Source organism: Sciurus carolinensis, chromosome 10 (assembly GCF_902686445.1).
Source record: "Sciurus carolinensis chromosome 10, mSciCar1.2, whole genome shotgun sequence".
NCBI lineage: Eukaryota > Metazoa > Chordata > Mammalia > Rodentia > Sciuridae > Sciurus > Sciurus carolinensis.
Genome location: NC_062222.1, coordinates 31952366 through 31971928, shown reverse-complemented (window position 1 = coordinate 31971928; position 19563 = coordinate 31952366). Strand labels below are relative to the sequence as shown.

At 34.2% G+C, this 19563-nt stretch overlaps 1 protein-coding gene across 3 annotated transcripts in view; it reads left to right on the top strand.

The window, feature by feature from the left end:
* Pdgfc (platelet derived growth factor C) overlaps nucleotides 1–19563 on the top strand; it is a 219477-nt gene that overhangs the window by 149067 nt on the left and 50847 nt on the right. For all 3 annotated transcript variants that reach the window (XM_047567351.1, XM_047567352.1, XM_047567350.1), the window contains one exon: nucleotides 14768–14948. In XM_047567351.1, coding sequence (XP_047423307.1) covers nucleotides 14768–14948 — 181 coding nt within the window. The remainder of the gene's footprint in view (nucleotides 1–14767; nucleotides 14949–19563) is intronic.

Below are 19563 nucleotides of genomic sequence, written 5' to 3'. Positions count from 1 at the left end.
AAGTACGTTCTTGACCCATGACAGGGCTATTATTACTGGAGTTGCTGTACCAGAAAATATGATCATATTTGCCATCTGGTGAAATATGCTGTCTCGCCCCGGTTGAGGTTCACAAATGACTAAAGCCCTAAGTAGCCCGCAATTACTCAGTTGCCCAAAGGCCCACAAGTAGAATGGAAGTTGTCTGTGTTTCATCAGATCCTTGGACTGGAGTCTGCAACAGGGGCAGGGGGAGGATGCACACTGCTTTAACTTTAATTTTCCTTTGTAGTGTGAAATACTTTAGTCCCGTCAGCCAAATGGTTCACGATCATGTCGTAGTATCACATAGTAAGATTCTGGGAACATGAAGACAAAAAAATAAAATGCAGTCTTTGCTTTTATTTCTTATCTTTGATATGTAATTGTTAAAGACAAATATGTATTTTTCATATTTATGTTCTAATTTTATTTTTAGAATTCTGAGCTATATATTTTTAAGACCCATGTATTTTTCATATTTTAAATTCTAGTTTAAGTGAAAACCTAAACTGCTTAGTAATTGAAATCAGAGTATAAAAATTGCTACAAATGACTACTTCTTCTTATACCTCACTTTTGCCTGTATAATTAACACAGCTTTTTAGATAAGTTTCTGAAATGGGGGTTTAATTTCTATTTGGTTCTGTTAAATTACTGGAGTAATATTAATGGAACTTTTCTTACATGACCAAATGATTTAAGAATCTTGCGTTTTTTTCTTATTGTCTTGTATATTGTAAGACTAATAACAGGAAGAAGTGAAGTGCATCCTTAATTCTTGGTACTTTTAGAGAAGGAAATTGAGGCTTAGTGGAAAAGCAGGTAGATAAAATTGTTTGAATATATGAATGGAAGTAATGAGATAATAATAGCCTATATTCAAAAGCTACCCAGTCTCTTCAGTTAAAAGAAAGAAATCTGAGAGAAAACATCTGGAGCAAAAGAGGAAATGAAGTGAGTGATATGTTTTAAGCTATTAAAACACTGCCAAATTTTCTGGTAGCACAGGAACCTATTAAAAGGATATGGTAGGAATCCTGGATATTAAAGCACCTTGAAGGGGTAATTGTAACCGGAAAGTAATAAATAGAGAGTAAGAGGAAAAATTTAAGAGTGAGAAGAGGAAAATAAAATAAACTTAGGGCCAAATAACCCCTGCCTAGGGATACTGCCCAGGAAGGCCGATTCAGCCAAGTGGGCAGTAAGCCTCGCATTTCTTATTTCCCTTTCAAGCGGTGAAACATGACGTAATCTCCTTAGCAGCACTTACTACAGTGATCGAATCACCTAACAATCCCAAATGTTGCCTTTTGTGTGAAGATTTTTGTTTTGCTCTGTTTCTTGTGAAATGACAGCCTTTGTTGTTGCCATTAACTCCTCCTTCAGTCACCAGTTTCCATGAAAAAGCAAAATACCTTACACCCCATAAGTCCTTTGTATTGGAAAGAAGATAGTTTATGATCCTAGAAAAACAAGAATCAAAAAAATATTATTTTCATATTTTTAACATGTGGGTTAACTTGCTTATCTAGTTTCTGAAATTATAAATTTCACATTAAAGTGATTGGATTATTCATTTTTGTCAAGATTTGAAATCATCGTAAATGTTAATAATGTGTATACTTCACTAAATTTCCCTTAAATATTTATTTTCATCTTCACAGATTTCCATTGTGTAGTGAAGATGGATGGTCTTAAAAATTGCTAAGTGAACTTTATTTTCTTTAAAAAAAAAATTATACCACCTTCATCTAATCCTGCCTGTACAGGCTGCATGCCTTGATGTTTAAAGTATTTCAAGAGATTAATTCCAAGATTGATAATGAATATCCTTAAAGTTAATTTGTATGGATACTACCTATATAAAATTATGGTACTTGCTGATAACAATGCTATGTAAGTCTTGGAAAACAACATTTTCTAGAAAATATAATAGTAGGTATGTTCTAATATAATGTTTTGTGTCTAAGCTATATATTTTTTGGCATAAGAGACATATCAAAGGAAGTATGCTTTGGTTCTTGAATCAGAAAAAATAAGCTAAAATTTTAAAAAATGATCTTCTAGATCATCTGCTTAGTACTTTAGTTTGCAAAACAGGAGTCTTGAGCCCTTTTATATTGAACACCCATTTCCTAAAAATAATAATCTGGGCTGGGGGTTAAGCTCAGTGACAGAGAGTATGCTTAGCATGCTGGTTCAAAGCCTGGCATTAAAAAGAAGGAAAATAACCATGAATCAGATTGCAATATTCTGCTCATCTGTTTTCATTTTTTTAAGTCTATGAATTTGTTCTCACTTATTTTCAATAATGAATAATGTCAGGTAACCTGAAATCTCTTTTAAACTTCATAGGGTACTTTTTCAGATGCATTTATGAGAAACCATTTCATTATGAAGTAGAAATTCAGTATGTATAAATGCTCAAATACTTAGAGGTTTTTGTTTTTGTTTTTTAACTTTCATATCCAGGAATTATCCCTGGCATTCCCTAATATCCTGAAAGGAAGAGTATTTTCTTATACTTTGGTCTATTCTCAAACAAACTCTTACCATTTTCACAGACATCACCAAAAAGTAAATTTGTATATCTAAACCCATGAGCCTTATAAAATGCCTGTGTTGCTGATCAGCTATTTCAATGTTCTCTTTTAAAATCAGGCCTGAAATTATGATAATGTTTTGATAAACAGTATGTGGATCCTCTTCAAACCGTAATATCATGCTGCTTAGATATTTGTCAGCTTTAGCTAAATTCATTTTTAAAATACCTTACCATCTGCAAATATAGCAAGGATAAAGTGTAGATAAAAAACGAAAGAATCAAACCAAAGTAGTTAAAAATGTCTTGATTTGATGACACAATAATAAAACTTCGACTCATCATTAATGAAAATAATTTCCTTCATAGTCATAAAAAATTGCTTACTAAGTTAAAAGAATGGTAGTAACGGGGTCATGGGCTGTTATGGATAGTTTTAAATGTTGGCATTCAGCTAGTCAAAGAATATAACTTGGTTGATAGGAAACTAGTATACAGAGGAAGAGGCCTATAGTGTGTCTTCTGCTAGTTGGTAAACTGTGGATTTCCTGTGCCCAGAACAGTCTTGATATTGAAGAGGTGAAAGAGTATATCCATAGCCCTAACTTCTTGCCTTAAATTTTTATGCCCTTTATGCCCTGTAATACACCTTGACATGTGCCTTCCCATCTCAGTCTTTCTCCATATCCTAAACTCAGAAGTTGGAATGTATTGGAAGAGATCCCTACTCTCCCTAAAACCATCTATCTCTATCTCTTTCGTGATACTCAATACGTTGAAATGAGCAGCTGGTAATCCATGAGAGAAAGATTTCGCTTAAGTTGAAATAGAATGTTATTTCTTCAGTTTTAGTTGTCTGATTTTCTTTTCAACCATGCACTGATTCAGTTACTGACACATGTAATAAGCAATTCTGTCACATGTTATTTGTTACTACTTTAATAGCGCTCACACGTTGAGTGTTTAATAAACACCCACGTGCCAAAGAGCATCATTCCAGACAGGTTTACATGTTAATGAGACTTTTTGTACATTTCATTAAAAGTTATAATGAAGAGAACAGGAAGTGACCCTTAGAGTAGAGAGGGACATGAATGCAATGTACCTTGTCTTACTAGTAAAATGTACTATGTACAGTTGTTCCTCAGGGAACAGTCCCTGAATTGGCATGGTAACATTAACTACTTAAATGTCGGCATTATTTCAGCAATAGTACAGTGATACAAGGTTAGTTTTCTGTATAGCATCCAGATCATAGCTGACTGAGAATAGGTAGTCATGTTTCAGGAACTTGTCATCTTAGGATCACCTTAGGTAGGTGAGTGCTTTTATGTATTAATTGATACTAATCTCCACAGCAGTCATAATGTTGATTCTATTTTATATTTAACAAAATGCAGACACACACATTAAGTACTAAGACTTTTTGCAATCTATTGATGAATATATCTTCTACTGCAATGAAAGGAGCGATTGTTAATATTAATAGCAAACATACACATGCTGCCATTGTTCTAGGCAGGTTAAATTTTGGACATGGGTAAGAAAGCAGTAAGAAGCTAGCTCCTGGTTCTGATGTGAGTCAAAAGTAGTGATCTGAGCTCACCACCACAAAGTATAGCGGATCACTGAACTTACTCCTTCAGGCTTCTTTAATTGATATCTCCCCTTCACCTTGCTCCCAACCTCTGGTAATACTGATATTGAGTTGATTTTTATGCAATATCTGGTTTATCCCATGTACCTTTCTATTCTGCTTCCATACAGAATATCATACAGTATTTATCTGTGTGCCTATCTCATTTATTTAGCATAATGCCCACCAGTACCATCCATGTTGTTATGAATGACAGAATTTCCTTCTTTTGTAGACACTGTGCAGTATTCCATTGTGTTTATATACCACATTTCTTTATCTATTCATCTGTTGGTGCTTCCTTAGGTTGTTTTCTGTTGGTTGTTATGAATAAAGTTGAAATGAACATGTGAGCACAGATATCTCTGTGATGTACTGATTTCTTCCTTTGGATATGTACATCAAAGTGGTATTCCTAAATCATATGGTGATTCTATATTTAGTTTTTTGAGAAACTTCCAGACTATTTTCTAAAATGGCTATACTGCATTACATCCCTATAACAGCATACAAAACATCACATTGTACCCTATAAATATATACAATTTTTTTGTCAAAATAATTTCAACATTTTAATCTTTAAAACCAATGGTTTGTGCAACTTATCACTTTATGAGGAACTTTGGAGTCTGCCCTTAGGGGTAAAGTCTTCCCTGAATTGTGTCTATGGTTGAATTAATGACATTTTTAAAAAGGGGGAAAAAAACCAGTACTTATTGAGCAACTTATTGTTAGGCACTATACTTACACTTAACATAACTTCTCCTGTTTAATACAACAACTTTAAGACTAATGAATATCACCCTTATTTTGTATAAAAGGCTCTACAGCCAGGCGTGATGGCACATGCTTGTAATCCCAGCGGCTTAGGAGGCTGAGGCAGGAGGATCATGAGTTCATAGCCAGCCTCAACAACAGTGAGACACTAAGCAACCCAGTGAGACCCTGTCTTTAAATAAAATTCAAAACAGGGCCGGGGATGTAGCTCAGTGATTGAGTGCCCCTGAGTTCAATTCTCAGCACATCCCTGCCTCCCACCTCCACCACACACACACAAAAGAGGCTCTGCAGAGTTTCAGAATTGTCAACAGTAGATTCTAAATAGTTTTTAGTTAGATGATTCTTTTCTGTGTCTTGTTTAAAGTCAGTATCAATTAATGCTTAAAACTGTGGGTTTTGAAGTTTAAAGCTCAGTTTCTGTCCCAGCTTTATTGGTTAGAAGTATCACTTTTGCCATGTTATAGAACCTCTGTGCACCTCTAAAATGGGTTTAATAGTAAGAACCAGATGAGATGTGTTTGAAGATTGCATGAGTTAATATTTGAAGCATCTGGTTCCTTGTATGTACTATATAATGTTTGCTTTATTAGTATGATTATAATTTCTTACAAATAATTTAAAAGACTTATTGCAAGTTTGATAAAGATAAATCCAAGCTCTTTTGTCATTTAGTAATATTATGCATTTCCTCATACAGTATGTATGGATTCTTTGTTGGTTAAGTTTATTACCATGCCCTTTTTAACTTGTACTATAAACAGTATTTTTCTTCCTATGCAGTTGCCAATTTTTCTGTCAGAAAATATTGATTTTTGTGTACTGATCCTATATTCAGACAGTTTGCTGAATTTTCTTATGAGTTCCAGGATCATTTTCAAAAGCCGTTTCTGGCTTTTGACTCCTTTCTTTCTTTCAAACCACACACCAACTCTGGTCAGGACTACCTTAATATGTACAGTATGTAAACATTCTCCTATGGTCCCCACGTACACCATCCTACTCCTGAATTATTGGCAAGTTCTCCCAACCTCTGGGTTTATCCCACTGCAATCTACTCTCAAAAAAATTTACTACCAACCAAGGATCATTTTTCTCCTCTATTTCTATTGCAACTTTTTTTCTTTCCTCTATTGCTAAATCAGCTAGCACATCCTCCTAAAATGTTGAAAAATAATGGTGAGAGAGACCAGTCCCATTGTTACTGTTTGAATGTGAGGTGTCGCCCTAAAACTCATGTGTAAGACAATACGAGAAGGTTTGGAGGAGAAAGGATTGGGCCATATCCTTAACTTAATTACTGAATTAATCACTGATGGGATTAACTGAAGTGGTAGGGTGTGGCTGGAGGAGGTGGGAATTGGAGATGTGGCTATATTTTGTATTTGGTAAGTAGAGTCTCTGCTTGCTGATCACCATGCGAGCTGCTTCCCTCTGCCACACTCTTCCACCATGATGTTCTGTCTCATCTTGAGCCCCAAGGAATGAAGCCAGCCTCTTAGGGACTGAGACCTCAAAAGCCATGAGCCCCTACATAAACCTTTTTTCCTCTACAGTTGTTTTGGTCAGATTCTTTAGTCACACCAGTGAAAAAGCTGACTAAAACACCAATCTTTACTCTAACTTTAGTGAGAATGACATAATTTTACATAGTATATTGCTTGCAGTAGTTTCTATTAAGTAACTTTTTAGCATAATTTGAAAGTTTTCTAGTATTCAGTTTACTTAGTTTTTGTCAAAGTAGTTGATTTTATCAGATTGTTTAGGCAGTTATTTTAATATGATCAGGTAGGTTTTTCTCTTTTTCATCTTCCATAGGGTCATTTTTATATTCATGGTATGTTGATTGAAGTCCATACTGGGTCAAAAAGTACTATACTTCTTAATCCACTGATAGTTATTTAACTAAAATTTATTTGGAACTTGGTTCAGTTCCCTCTATTTGTGTGTGAAATGGGTCCTAATTTTTAATGTTTAGTTATGGCCATTTCTATAGAACTTTGATACAAGATTTCAGGTGGTTTTATTTTATTTCTTCATTTGTTTATTTTGTGGGAGCAGGGGTGGAACCCAGGGACACTGTTACAACTGTTCTACATCCCCAGTCCTTCTTTTTTTAAAAATATTTTGGTTGTGTATGGACACAATATATTTTACTTATTTATTTTCATGTGATGCTGAGGATTAAACCCAGTGCCTCACACGAGCTAGGCAAGTGCTCTACTACTGAGCTACAACCCCAGCCCTCCTTTTTATTTTTGAGACCAGGTCTCAGTGAATTGGTGAGGGTCTCACTAAGTTGCTGAGGCTATCCTTGATTTTGTGATCCTCCTGCCTCAGCCTTCTGAGTTACTGGCATTACAAGCATGTACCACTGCACCTGCCTGTATTTCTATTTTTGTTTTTACTATTAATTGGGAAGACAGTACCATTTTCAATTTTTTTTTTGAAACTGTACCTTTAAATTTGAGATTATATGTTCCTGTACAGTTCAATAGAACTTTCTTAGAAGACCACATTCTATTTCATCTTTTCTTGATAAAGGTTTGATGATCTTTTCAATTTCTTCTAGTTATTATTCTATTCACTTTCTGTACTTTTTCAGGAAATGTTGATTATTGCATTTTCCTAGTCATTCATTTAGTTTTTCAAATTTTAATTATCATAAAGTCACATAAAATATAATTTGTAAATGTGTTCTTATCTGTGATTATATCTTCTTCTTTGCTTCCTTTGTAAATTTGTGATTCATTCACCCCCCCCTCCTCTTTTGAGAAAACAGTTTTGGTTGTAATTCTGAATTTTAATTTTGTTTTTGATATTTCTTAGAGTCTTTATTAATTATTATTTTTACTTTTTTGTTTTAATTTTCTAACTTTTTCAGTTGAATTCATGGCTTATATTTTATGCATTATTTTATTTAGTAATATGGTTATTTTAAACCACTAATTTCCCACCATGTACAATTTTGACCATTTCTCATAGAATTCTCATGTTTTCATGAAAATTACTCCACCATGTGTTTGGTAGCCCTATTAAACATGCATGCTGGTTTGGTATACTCATTTTATATATAGGTTTAAAATTTTCCATGAAGAATTTAGAATGCCTGATGATAAATACTACCAAATTAATTGCAGTCAATATCTGTTAAACTCATATTCCCAAATTACCAAGCTGACTGATGAGTTTTATTTGTAATGGTCTCTAGTATTTTTCTAGCCACTGAATATGACTGTTTGACTTATTTGAATATAACCTCAAAAAGTCTCTACAGTAAGATCTCAGAATAAAGCAAACATAATTAAACATAGTGAACACTATGTCTTAGCACTTCACAAGGCTGGACTCTGGAGTTTGATTCCTGATATTGAAGCTTTGGATTTTTATTTAGTTGCTGTGTTACCTTGTTCAAATTACTTAGCTTTTGTATATTTGATAACCCATAAAAATGAACACAATAGCAGAATCAACTTTTATGATTTCTGTGAGGAGTATATATGTTAATATAACATAGAAAGCACCTAAAAATGCATGCCACATAGAAACCACTTAATAGATGTAAATATTATTACTTAAAATTATTTTCAACATAAATTAAGGAACTGATGAACATTGTGGTGCTCAAATAGAAGCCTGAAATTTCTATTTTTTTGTATGAATAGCATTCTTCTAAGCTGAAATATAAGCCAATAGCGCTGTAGAATAATTGCCATCTTATTAATTTTATTACCCTTTCCAACAAGCTCAGACTCCAGTTGACACTTGCAGAACTGGGCCTTTTTAAAATCCACATTCATTTGTTGGCACAGTTTCACACTCCTGTCAGGTTCGATAATTCATGGGGTAGATTTAATTGACAGGATTTTAGTTAGTATGAACTAGAAACAGCCTGTTTTGCAGGGTTGGTTTATTTTTGTTGAAGGAAGCTGGGTCTCTGACAATTATGTTTACCAGGGAATGCATTCTCTGCTATGCTCCTTAAAATTCTTGGGAGTGAGAAAAGAGCCCTGTGTCCTCACAGTTTTTAAATTCCTACATGAGAACGAAAATTTTGTCTACAACACCAGACTTGTTTGTTAAACATAAAAGAACATAAATCCTCCCTGGGTCCCCAGGGGTATGTTAGAGAAAGGGAGTGATCATTATAAACCACTTACCACTGTGTGCGCTGTATCATGTTGCCGTGAGAAAGTGATGTTTGATTGGCTCATAAAATAGGCTTAGTAAATCCTTTAAATACTGATGTGGGCAATTGTGCACATTGAAAATTAATACCTGAGAGTGTATTATAAGGATTACTATGTCTCCAGAGTGGTCACCTGGGCATGTATAGATTTCTGAATTGGAAGATGATTGTGTTTTACATGTCAAATTTGCTTGCTTTATCATTTCTCTTTCCATTAACTATGGCCTACAGTGGGGCTTTTCATCCCTGTTTCCTCTCCTCATTTTCTTCTGCATGTTTTGAGCTGTGTTAGAGTAAGAACACCAACCAACCAGCCTCTACTTGAATTTGATTTTCTGCAAATGGCACTTTAAACAAAGAAACAAACAAAAAACTTCAAATTAATAGGGATGTTAGCTGGATTCAATTCATTATTCTTTTTCCAGACTCCTGCATTCACAATAGACTGAAAGGAAATATTAAATCAGATGGCAGAGATTTTTTTTTTTTTTTTTTTGCAATTTTGGATGGTAAGCCATCAACAATGAGGCATGGGGATACTCTCCAGGTAGATCTTATTTTGATCTGTTTTACTTTAGTTTCTTGAGATTCTGGGGTTTGAACTTGGGCATCATGCTTAAAAGGCAAGATGTCTACTATTGAACTACACCCCAGCGCTGATCTCTTTTACGTGATCCTTGATGCAATTTGTTAGTTTTAAAAATGCTATTTTTTTTTTTGCTATTTTTTTTTTTGCTATTTTTTTTTTAATCATGTCCTTTCAAAGGGGAATTTTTCATTTCCACTAACAGGAAAAAAAATGCCTTTATAAATAATTATTTTATTAACCATTTAAAATTCCATAGACATCTTAACTGTGGTTGGAAATGGCCATAAAATTTAATAGTAGAATAACTGAATGAATTTTAGAATTATATTTTTATGACAACAGTTCTGAAAAAGGCTTAAAATATGATTAACTGTGAAACAGTAACGTGCTAAGTTCTGTTGTGTAAGCAAAGAGCATGTTACTTTTTTAAAGTGCTTTTCATTTAACCTTCATGAAATACAAATATATACAGTATTTTTAAAATGCTGTGATAAATGTATGTGCCAGACTTGCATGAGCATGTAAGAATTAATTGCCCACTATGTAGCTGTAAATCCAGAAATTGTTATAAAAATTGTTTTTAAACGGCATCATATTCAGCAGAAAATCTTCATGAAGTAAGTAGTAGCAGATTCATTGCCCCTCTCTTATTTGTGGGACAAATTTTGCATCAGTATATAGGTTAGTGAGGCCATGACTTATTTTGCAGTGCTGGGGAACAAACCCAGGGCATTGTGCAGACTAAGCTAATGATTTATTACTGAGCTATACCTGAAGCCCAAAGCCCAACAAATAAAAGACTTATTTGTTGTTTAATAAATTCTTAACCTTCATAATTCAGATATATCCTTAGGTAGTAAAAATATCTTTTTAAATACTTTCAAAGAAGTTACAAATCAGACAAGCACATATGGTACTTCTTTTTAGCAGAAATAAGTTATGTATAGTAAAATAGCTATGAAAGTTATTTATTTTTGGTTTCCTGAGTGTAATATTCTTTTCTCATAGGATACTTTCTGTATTAAAAAGATTATAATAGTTATTTTGAAAATGGCACCAACAAAAATTTTGATACAGGTGGGTGTGGTGGCAGATACCAGAAATTCCAGTGGCTCAGGAGGCTGAGGCAGAGGCAGGAGGATCACATATTCAAAGCCAGCCTAAGCAACTTAGCAAGACCCAGTCTCAAAATTAAAAATTAAAAAAAAAAAAAAGGATGTGACCAGGGACATGCCTCAGTTGGTTAAGTGCCCCTGAGTTTAATCTGCAGTACCAAAAGAAAAAAAAACAAATTGATATTATGTGTTCTACCCAAGGTGTTTATTGAAAATGACTTTTTAATGGATACTTTTTGATTTTCACCTTCTTTGATCTTTCTTTGGTGCATGATTCTACTGACTGCTTCTGTTTCTGGTGGAAATTGTCCCCTGCCTCTTCCCATCTCGTCTGTGCCATGTCTCACTATGGTTTTCCCTTTTTTCCCTGATCGTTCGTTTTAAGGAAGCTTTTGTTAAAAGATCTTTCCTTTTGACTCACACTTGAAGTGTTTCCTGGTATTCTCAAGTACATGGTAATTCTCTTACTTCCTCCAGTTGAAATCTACAAGGGTGGCAAAGTCAGATGCTTGCAGGACTGAAAAATGTAAATGGATGGAGAGATCTGGGTGTTTTTTTAAAGCACAGAAAGTAGGTAAGGATTTCTAAAACTAAAAAGAACATGGCTCAACCCGAACTGTTCCACTAGTGCTGTTGTCAGTTGGGATGAGGGCCAAATGCCTCACCATTACTGATACCATGTTTACTATGCCGGGATGTGGGTACTAGGGAGAAGACAGTACCATAAACAGAGACCTCCTCTCCTGGAGCTGACACCATTTTTGGAGATGAACCCTTAGTCATACGAAAGCTAAAGATGCTCACTTTTTCTTTTCCTTTTTTTTTTTTTTTTTTTGGTTTTTGTTTTGTTTTGTTATGTTACTGGGGATTCAACTCACGGGTGCTTTACCACTGAACTACATCCCCAACCTTTTTAATTTTTATTTTTGAGACAGGGTTGAGATTCTCACTTGCATTAGATCATCAAATAAGAAAAAAGTCAGAGATCCAGATTTTCTGTGCAATCCTACTTTTTAATCTCCTTAAAATTGTTGGAGAAACAGAGGGCCTATTAAAATTGTGCTCTCTGTTTGTTAGGTTGACTTACAAAGTAAGATTCTGAAATCTTACTACAAAAGCAAGGCCTTCTCACCTAGGCCTGTTTTCCCAGCAGGATCTCCATTCCCTTCTTTGTTTACCATCCTCTCTTCATGACTGACCATGCCTGGTGCCTCTGTTCTTACATTACATCTCAGGTATTGTACTTCTTGCTAGAATGCTTTTCCATTTCCCTCCCTTGCTACCCCTGCTCAGTCCATACTCACTGGCAGCCCAGATGTCAAGTCCTTAGTGAACTGACCCTAATGTCGTTGTATAAAATTACTCTTACTCTTCCAGTATTCCTCAGTATCCTTTCAGTAGAGTTCTTATCAATGAAGTTTATGGACCCTGAACCCAATGAAGCTGTAGTTTCATCTTTATATCCTGAGAATCCAGCTCAACAGTTTATACCTAAGCAGCACTTCATAAACACCTACAGAAATAGTGGAAACCTGAGTCAGGTTTACCTCCCGAGCACCCAACAAACAGATAGTCTATGAATGGAAGTTTTGTTTCCCAGGTGGACAGTCTTGATGTGAAAATTGCCTTTTGTTGAAAATGATAATTATCAAGTTTTGAAGTAGATATATCTGACATATTCTTAGTTCTATTCTACTCAGCTCCCTCGGCCCCTCCCTCCACCTCCTCCACCTCTCCCGACACTCACACCCAAACTGCTGCAGCAGGTATAATGACTGACTTACGCATTTGTGATGTATAACCCTGGACTTGTCATATGATAGTGCACAAACATTCCCTCTCCTTTACTTTTGGATATTCTTCAAAGAGGTGTCAGGGTGGTGAGAAAGATGCAGGCTAGAGATGGATATAACCTTATTTGAGTGGTAGCTTGGTACCAGCAGTGTTTTCAAAACCATGAAAGTGCTGTGAGTCTGATAGCATTGTGCTCAATTTACTGATGTGGGAAAGGAGGTTAATTTACATGTCATAAGGGAGTTCTGGATAATTTCAGAGGAGGAAGGTTTATAATTATAATTGGTTTGTTGTATGTTTTGTTTGTTTTCAACAATCTTTTCTTCTTTGAATTCAGTGCTCTTTAAAATACATTCGTTTTGGTTATCTGGTATCTCCTGAATTTAAACTTAAAAAAAAAAAAAAAAAATCTCAGTTGTTTTAAACGATGCCAGACTTTCCTTTGAACAGAAGTTCTGGAATCTCCTCTTTAGTATTCTGAAATGCAATTCATAGAAGCCAACATCTATTTGTAGGTGCAGTTGTTTAAAAAATAAATATAATAGCCTGTATATTATGTGAAGCTGAAATAATAGCAAAATAATTTATACTGAAACATGTTTTAATACACACATGCATATTAACAGTTTCTTTTGAAAATAAAAGGAAATGGTCAGATGTTTGCATCTTTTAAGTAGACTTATTTTAAAATTTGACAGCTGTAGATATAGATTAATAAGAATAGATTTAGCCAGGCATGACGGTGCACACCTGTAATCCCAGCAGCTGGGGAGACTGAGGAGGATCATGAGTTCAATGACAGCTTCAGCAACATAGCAAGGCCCTAAGCAACTCAGAGAGACCCTGTCTCTAAATAAATATTTTGAAAAGGGGCTGGGGATGTGTCTCAGCGGTTAAGCACCCCTGGGTTTATTCCCTGGTACCAAAAAAATTTAATTGTCTTGATTGTGATGCAAATATGATAACTAGTGTTCCTGTTGGTGACATGTCTTTCTAAAGTAATAACTAATTCTTGGTAAAGTTCCAAGCAAAATGCAAAATCTTTTCCTCTGTTCATTTGAAAGTCAATATTCTATTTCCAGAAAATTTTACTTAAACTAAAATAATATAAAATACATGTGTTTTTTCTTGAAATAGTTTGGGTTCCACACTCAGATGAATGGTAGTAAAAACTTCACCTGAATGACATATCCAGTGAAATATCTGATAGGTATTGGGGACATAGGGCAAATACTTATCTTCAAGATTTTTTGGTGTTGAGCTTTCTGAATCTAGTCCACTACAGTTCAGTTATTCCCTTTCTTACCCCCAGTCATTGAGCTTACCTAAAAAGTTCCTACTCATTTCTGATGTATTCTCTCATGGGGTGGTATTGTTCTATCTCTGACTTCAGTCTTCCAAACCAAAATTGCTTTTTGTTTAAAAGAAATAATCATTTCTTACTTAGGTTAATGATAACATGTGTAGTGCCAAGTAAAATAGAAATATATAAGAACTGATTCCTTTGTTTACAGATTTAACAGCCCAAGAAGGTATTTAATATTAAAATCTGTGTCTATCAAAATATATAAGTGACTGAGAAGACCTGGGAGATCACGGCAGAGGGGGTAGTGTTCAGAGTGCATGTGAAGGATGCAGATATACTGAAGAGGCACTAGAAAGTTGGCATCACAGATGAGCAAACAAAGCCAGGAGTGTGGCACGGATCAAAAGGTTACTGCCAGCAACCAGAAGGCAACAATAATAGGAATTGAGACTGGAGTAAGATCATCATGTCCAAATGGAAATTAAATTGAATGATTTCTGAATCAAATGTGAAATATAGTTTCTACATAAAAACATAAGTTTTAAGATAACTGTTTAGCAAATTTGGAATTTGTTAATAGCAAAACTGGAAGACTTTGGAAAGAAGACTCATTTCTTCAATTTGGATCTCAGGTTCAGTGTATCTCTTGTTTAGAATATTTAATTATACCTACCTGGTTAAATCGGAATTAACTTATTTCTATGGTCCATAGATTCATTGCATCCATAGATGCAGAATTTGATTTATCAAAATAAGAAAACATGACCTTCAGTTCCTTCTATCTTTATCTCTTCACAGGTATGATTTTGTAGAAGTTGAGGAGCCCAGTGATGGAACTGTATTAGGGCGCTGGTGTGGTTCTGGTCCTGTACCAGGAAAACAGATTTCTAAAGGAAATCAAATCAGGATAAGATTTGTATCTGATGAGTATTTTCCTTCTGAACCCGGATTCTGCATCCACTACAACATTGTTATGCCAGTAAGTGCCACTTTAAGATCCCCTTATTTTAATGAGTCAGCTCTTTGTTTACTTATTTCTTCTTTTAAACATGAGAATCAGAAAACCAAAACTAAAAATCCTTTCCCCAGCTTGCATTTTTGCACCCTTAAATGTCATTGTCTTATTATAGATAACTTAAATATTGCACATTAGCAGTGTTAAAATGCCTTATCACTGTAATTTAATAAAATATTGCTTTTGCATTTATAGGATTATAGCATGCCCTTCACCCCCCAACTCACTGACTGGTATTTCAGCATTGTTGGAAAGTTACAAAGGGATTTTCTGTTCATTAAAATAGAAAAATTTGCATTATACATTACTCATTTGGAAATCACCAAAAATTTTTGTCTGTGTAATGTCTTTCTGAGTTAATTTCTAGTTTAAGTAATATTAATAATAAAATACAATTTTAGTTTTCTAGGATTTTTCATGATTAGTTATGTGATACTTTTTAGCATTTGACTAAATATTATTCTGAGAGTTAAAGTTGTAAGTTTTGAAGGATGCTAGGTAGTCCAGTGCTCTTATTTTCAAATCCATGTATTGATTTGGGAATGAATATAATGTAGAGCTAGAAAGCCAGCACTATTTGAGATTAATAGCACTAAAGAGGTGTGTTTGCCTTAATATTCCATGCTTTTATGTGTTTTTTTTACTTTTTTCCATTTCAGCATTATCATTTCTTTCTGTGCTCACCAAAAAGCTTAAATTTTAGTTTTATTGTTCATAAATATGTACCTGACGTTTTTCCTTTTGTCTTTAAAGAAAAGTACACTTATTAAATATTAATTCTTTTCAAATCAGTGCATTAATGAAGTATATTTTTAAATGTAGTTATCCCCCCTTACCCACTTAAGATGTATTCTGTTTAATATTTATGGCCCATTGTTTCCCAAAAAAAGGAATTTTTAAAAGTCCCACTAGAATTTAAGAAATATTTCCAATATTTTGTCTAATTATAGTTGTGCATTGTATAATAATCTCAATACTCTTGTATTTTGTGTGTGATTTTGAATATTTATATCTGTTCACTACACTACAACAAAAATGATTTTATCCTGCTTCTAAAAAAGCTATCCAAACCTTCTTATAAAAATATATTAATATTGTAGTGTACCTTTTAATATTAATTAGTAATATCACAATTTAAAAAAATTAAAAAATTTGATATCTTTATTGGTCTTGATAATATTTAGTAAATTAGTAGGCACACTACGAACACAACACAATGTGGGCTGCATTTATTACAATGCATACTCTTACTGGGTATAAAAACATTTAACACATGCCAGCAATTCAGCAAATTAGAAAATATGGAATCAATAGTTGAATTTGTGTCTTACATTGTTAAGCAACAATTTCTCATTTTGATTACCCACAGTGGAATACTATTTTGCTAACTGGTTAAATGAGGGAATTTTACATACTGGTTGATAAAACAGCTAAGAATAAAAAATAAAGAACAAACTGGAGTTTGAGAAAGATTATTTATTCATTTATAGAATAGAATCCATTAGTATATATTATTGATACATATTATTGATGATGAAATAACTCTAAAATATTATAAATTAATGCTGTGCATTTTGATCAGTTTTCTTTATAGGTTATTTAAAATGTTCATATCTTTATGCCATTCTGAAATACTTTTTGCTATCAGATTCTTTATTATTTCCTTGTTACTTTCCAGAAACTTTCTTAATGATTTAATATTTTAAAATTTAAATGTAATAAAATTTAATAATTTTACCTAAAGATGAAAATTATTGAGTAGATTATTTTAAACACACTATTGATGATTAATACCTTTTTTTTTTTTGTGGTTCTGGGAATTGAACATAGGATCTTGTGCATGGTAGGCAGGCACTCTTCCATTGATCCACATCACCAGCCTGATAATTAATATTTAAAAAAAAATTTTTTTGTTCCAGAAATTGAACCCAGGGCTGCTTAACCACTGAGTCACATCCCTACCCCTTTTTTTATTTTTTGAGGCAGGGTCTCACTAGGTTGCTGACGGCCTTGCTAAGTTGCTGAGACTGAGTTTGAACTTTTGATCCTCCTGCCTCAGCTCCCGAGTGGCTGGGATTATAGGTAAAAGCCACCACACCTGGTCTGATAACCAGTGTTTTGATACTGTAATGGTTTGCTTGAATAAAGTCACTAAGAATTGGTTTAACATAATTTTTCAGTATCCTTCTTCACAGAATTTATGTTAATCTTTTCTTTTAACCAAATGTGGCCTTGGGATCCATGGCTACATTTTTACAAAATCATATGATGTACAGTTTCAGTTTTAGCCTAAGGTTGTTGATATTTAAGTATGGGATGATTAAATATTAGTATAAAACATGATACTGGGTTTTATGAGAGCAAAGGTTTATTCATCCCAAACCTGTGAGAAAAATAAACTTTAAGTGTATTTGTAATATAAATGAACTACTATCTTCACAGTGTATTAATTTAAATATGCATACATACTCTATTATTCAGCTACAGAACAAAACATGAAAGCTAAAATGTGTGTGTGTGTATATATATATATATATATATATATATATATATATATATATATATTACCAACAAGGCTTATCTTTTTCCAATTTTCTGACCACATGGTTTATCTGGTTATATAACCCAAAGAGTTGTGTGTTATTAAATGAAATATGTAGAAATAAAAATCACAGAATCATTACAACAGTTGGCTCAGAGAGCATATTATAGTCTCTCAGTAGATACTGGAGTATGAGTCACTGCAGTTTAACTAATAAAGGATTCACCAACACTTGCACTGTATATCTGAAAAATGTGTAGTAGACTCATCACCATTTTGTTGAGGCAGAGAACCACAAGGGTCTACAAAAAGTAGATCACCAGTTCTTTTTGCTATGAGGATTTGACTTAGTAAGAGATTTATAGTGATCCTGAGGAGACACCTGAACCAAGAGACATTAGGTCAAGTTGTCACTGGTTCCATTATTAAAATTAAATTCAGTGCATTTTTAACTGATTTTTGAAAGAGTTTGGTAAATGGTAAACCTGGGCTTTGGTGTGCTATTGTCATCTCTACTGATATCTATTGAACCTTGCTTTGCGAGGCCACTAAATTGACCTGAACTGAGCTCTACATAATGGAGATACATCAAGAAATGGCATAGGAGGTATTCTGAACCTTACCACCTTTAAGATTTTGGGCTCAGAGAAACAAGAGAGCTTGAAGGTGGGGGTCCTACATTGCTTAATATAAATAACTTGGTGATTTTAATTTTAAGGATTGCTTTCTGGAGAAATTATTGATACACAATCTTGCAAACTTTGGTTCTTTTGCGGTTTAAGTTTACTTTCTCAGTTGACTGGCCATTTCTTCACCTGTCTCTTGTCCAGACCCCTTATCCCCAACTCTCCTGACTTACAGACACATCTACTCTATACTTAATAACTGCCTAAGGAAGGGTGAGATTTGATGAGTGAAAATTTGACATGCGATTATGCTTTTAAGCCTTGCAGAATGTTTTGAATTATCATTGTATACTGCTAAGTGACATCCCACCCTCCAAGAACCCCCCAACACTTTGTAGCAGGGCAGCAATCCATCAATCTTATCTGAGAATCAGATAAATGAAAGCCTAAAGGAAGAAAGTGTGTGTCTTAGAGAGCAGACTTAAAAGTTCTTGTGGCATTTGCTCAGGGGCAAGTGCCCCTCCAAGCCCCTGGATCATCTCCCATACTTTTGTTTTTTTTTTTTTCTTGCCATGGATGAACTTTCGTACTAGCACACCCAGTTCCCTAGAGGCAATGATCCCACTGACTGCAAACCCACCCCCACTTCAAAACAGAATCTCCACTGCAGTGGTTTCTTAACTTTGCAATGATAAGAATAATATGAACCTTCAGTCCTTAGGTTAGCTTCCTGCATTGAGGTCTGTTCTGAGTGCCTCACACGCTGCGCTGCCAGACACATTGTAGCTGCTCATCAAGATTTTATACACATTGAGCCATTTCCCCTTAGAGTTGTCTAAAACCAAGTAGAACTGCACTGACTTCTCCTTGACCCCATGTTACCTTTGTTGCTGCTGCATGGTACAAACAACTCATCAACTGGAAAGCTGTTGAATCACAGTAAGGACACCAGGTATTCTCCTTGTCCTGATGTTAGCCTGTTATCACCAAGATCACCTTTATATACTAAGATAGTTGATCTGATATACATTTTGTTTGTTTGTTGTTGAGAAAGGGGTTGAGTGGGGACACCCATGAAACCTTCTCTATTGTTAAAGAATTTAGTACACAATTATTATAACCATTAATGTGTATAATCAGTGTTACCTGTTTTTTGCAATCAGTTCAATAAATATTTTCATCAGCTCATACAAAGAAAATTTCAAGTCAAATCACATTGTTTTCTAGGACAAATTACAGAGAAAGTTTATTTTAAAACTATATTTTTTAATAAAGAGGTAACTCTGTAGCCTTCTTTGGGAGCTTGGGAGTATGAATGGGTATTGATTCTGGTCAACCTGTAGTTCTTTGTGGTTCTGGTTATCATGTGTCTTAGATGCAAAGTTTTAATATATTAGTTAACATTCTCATG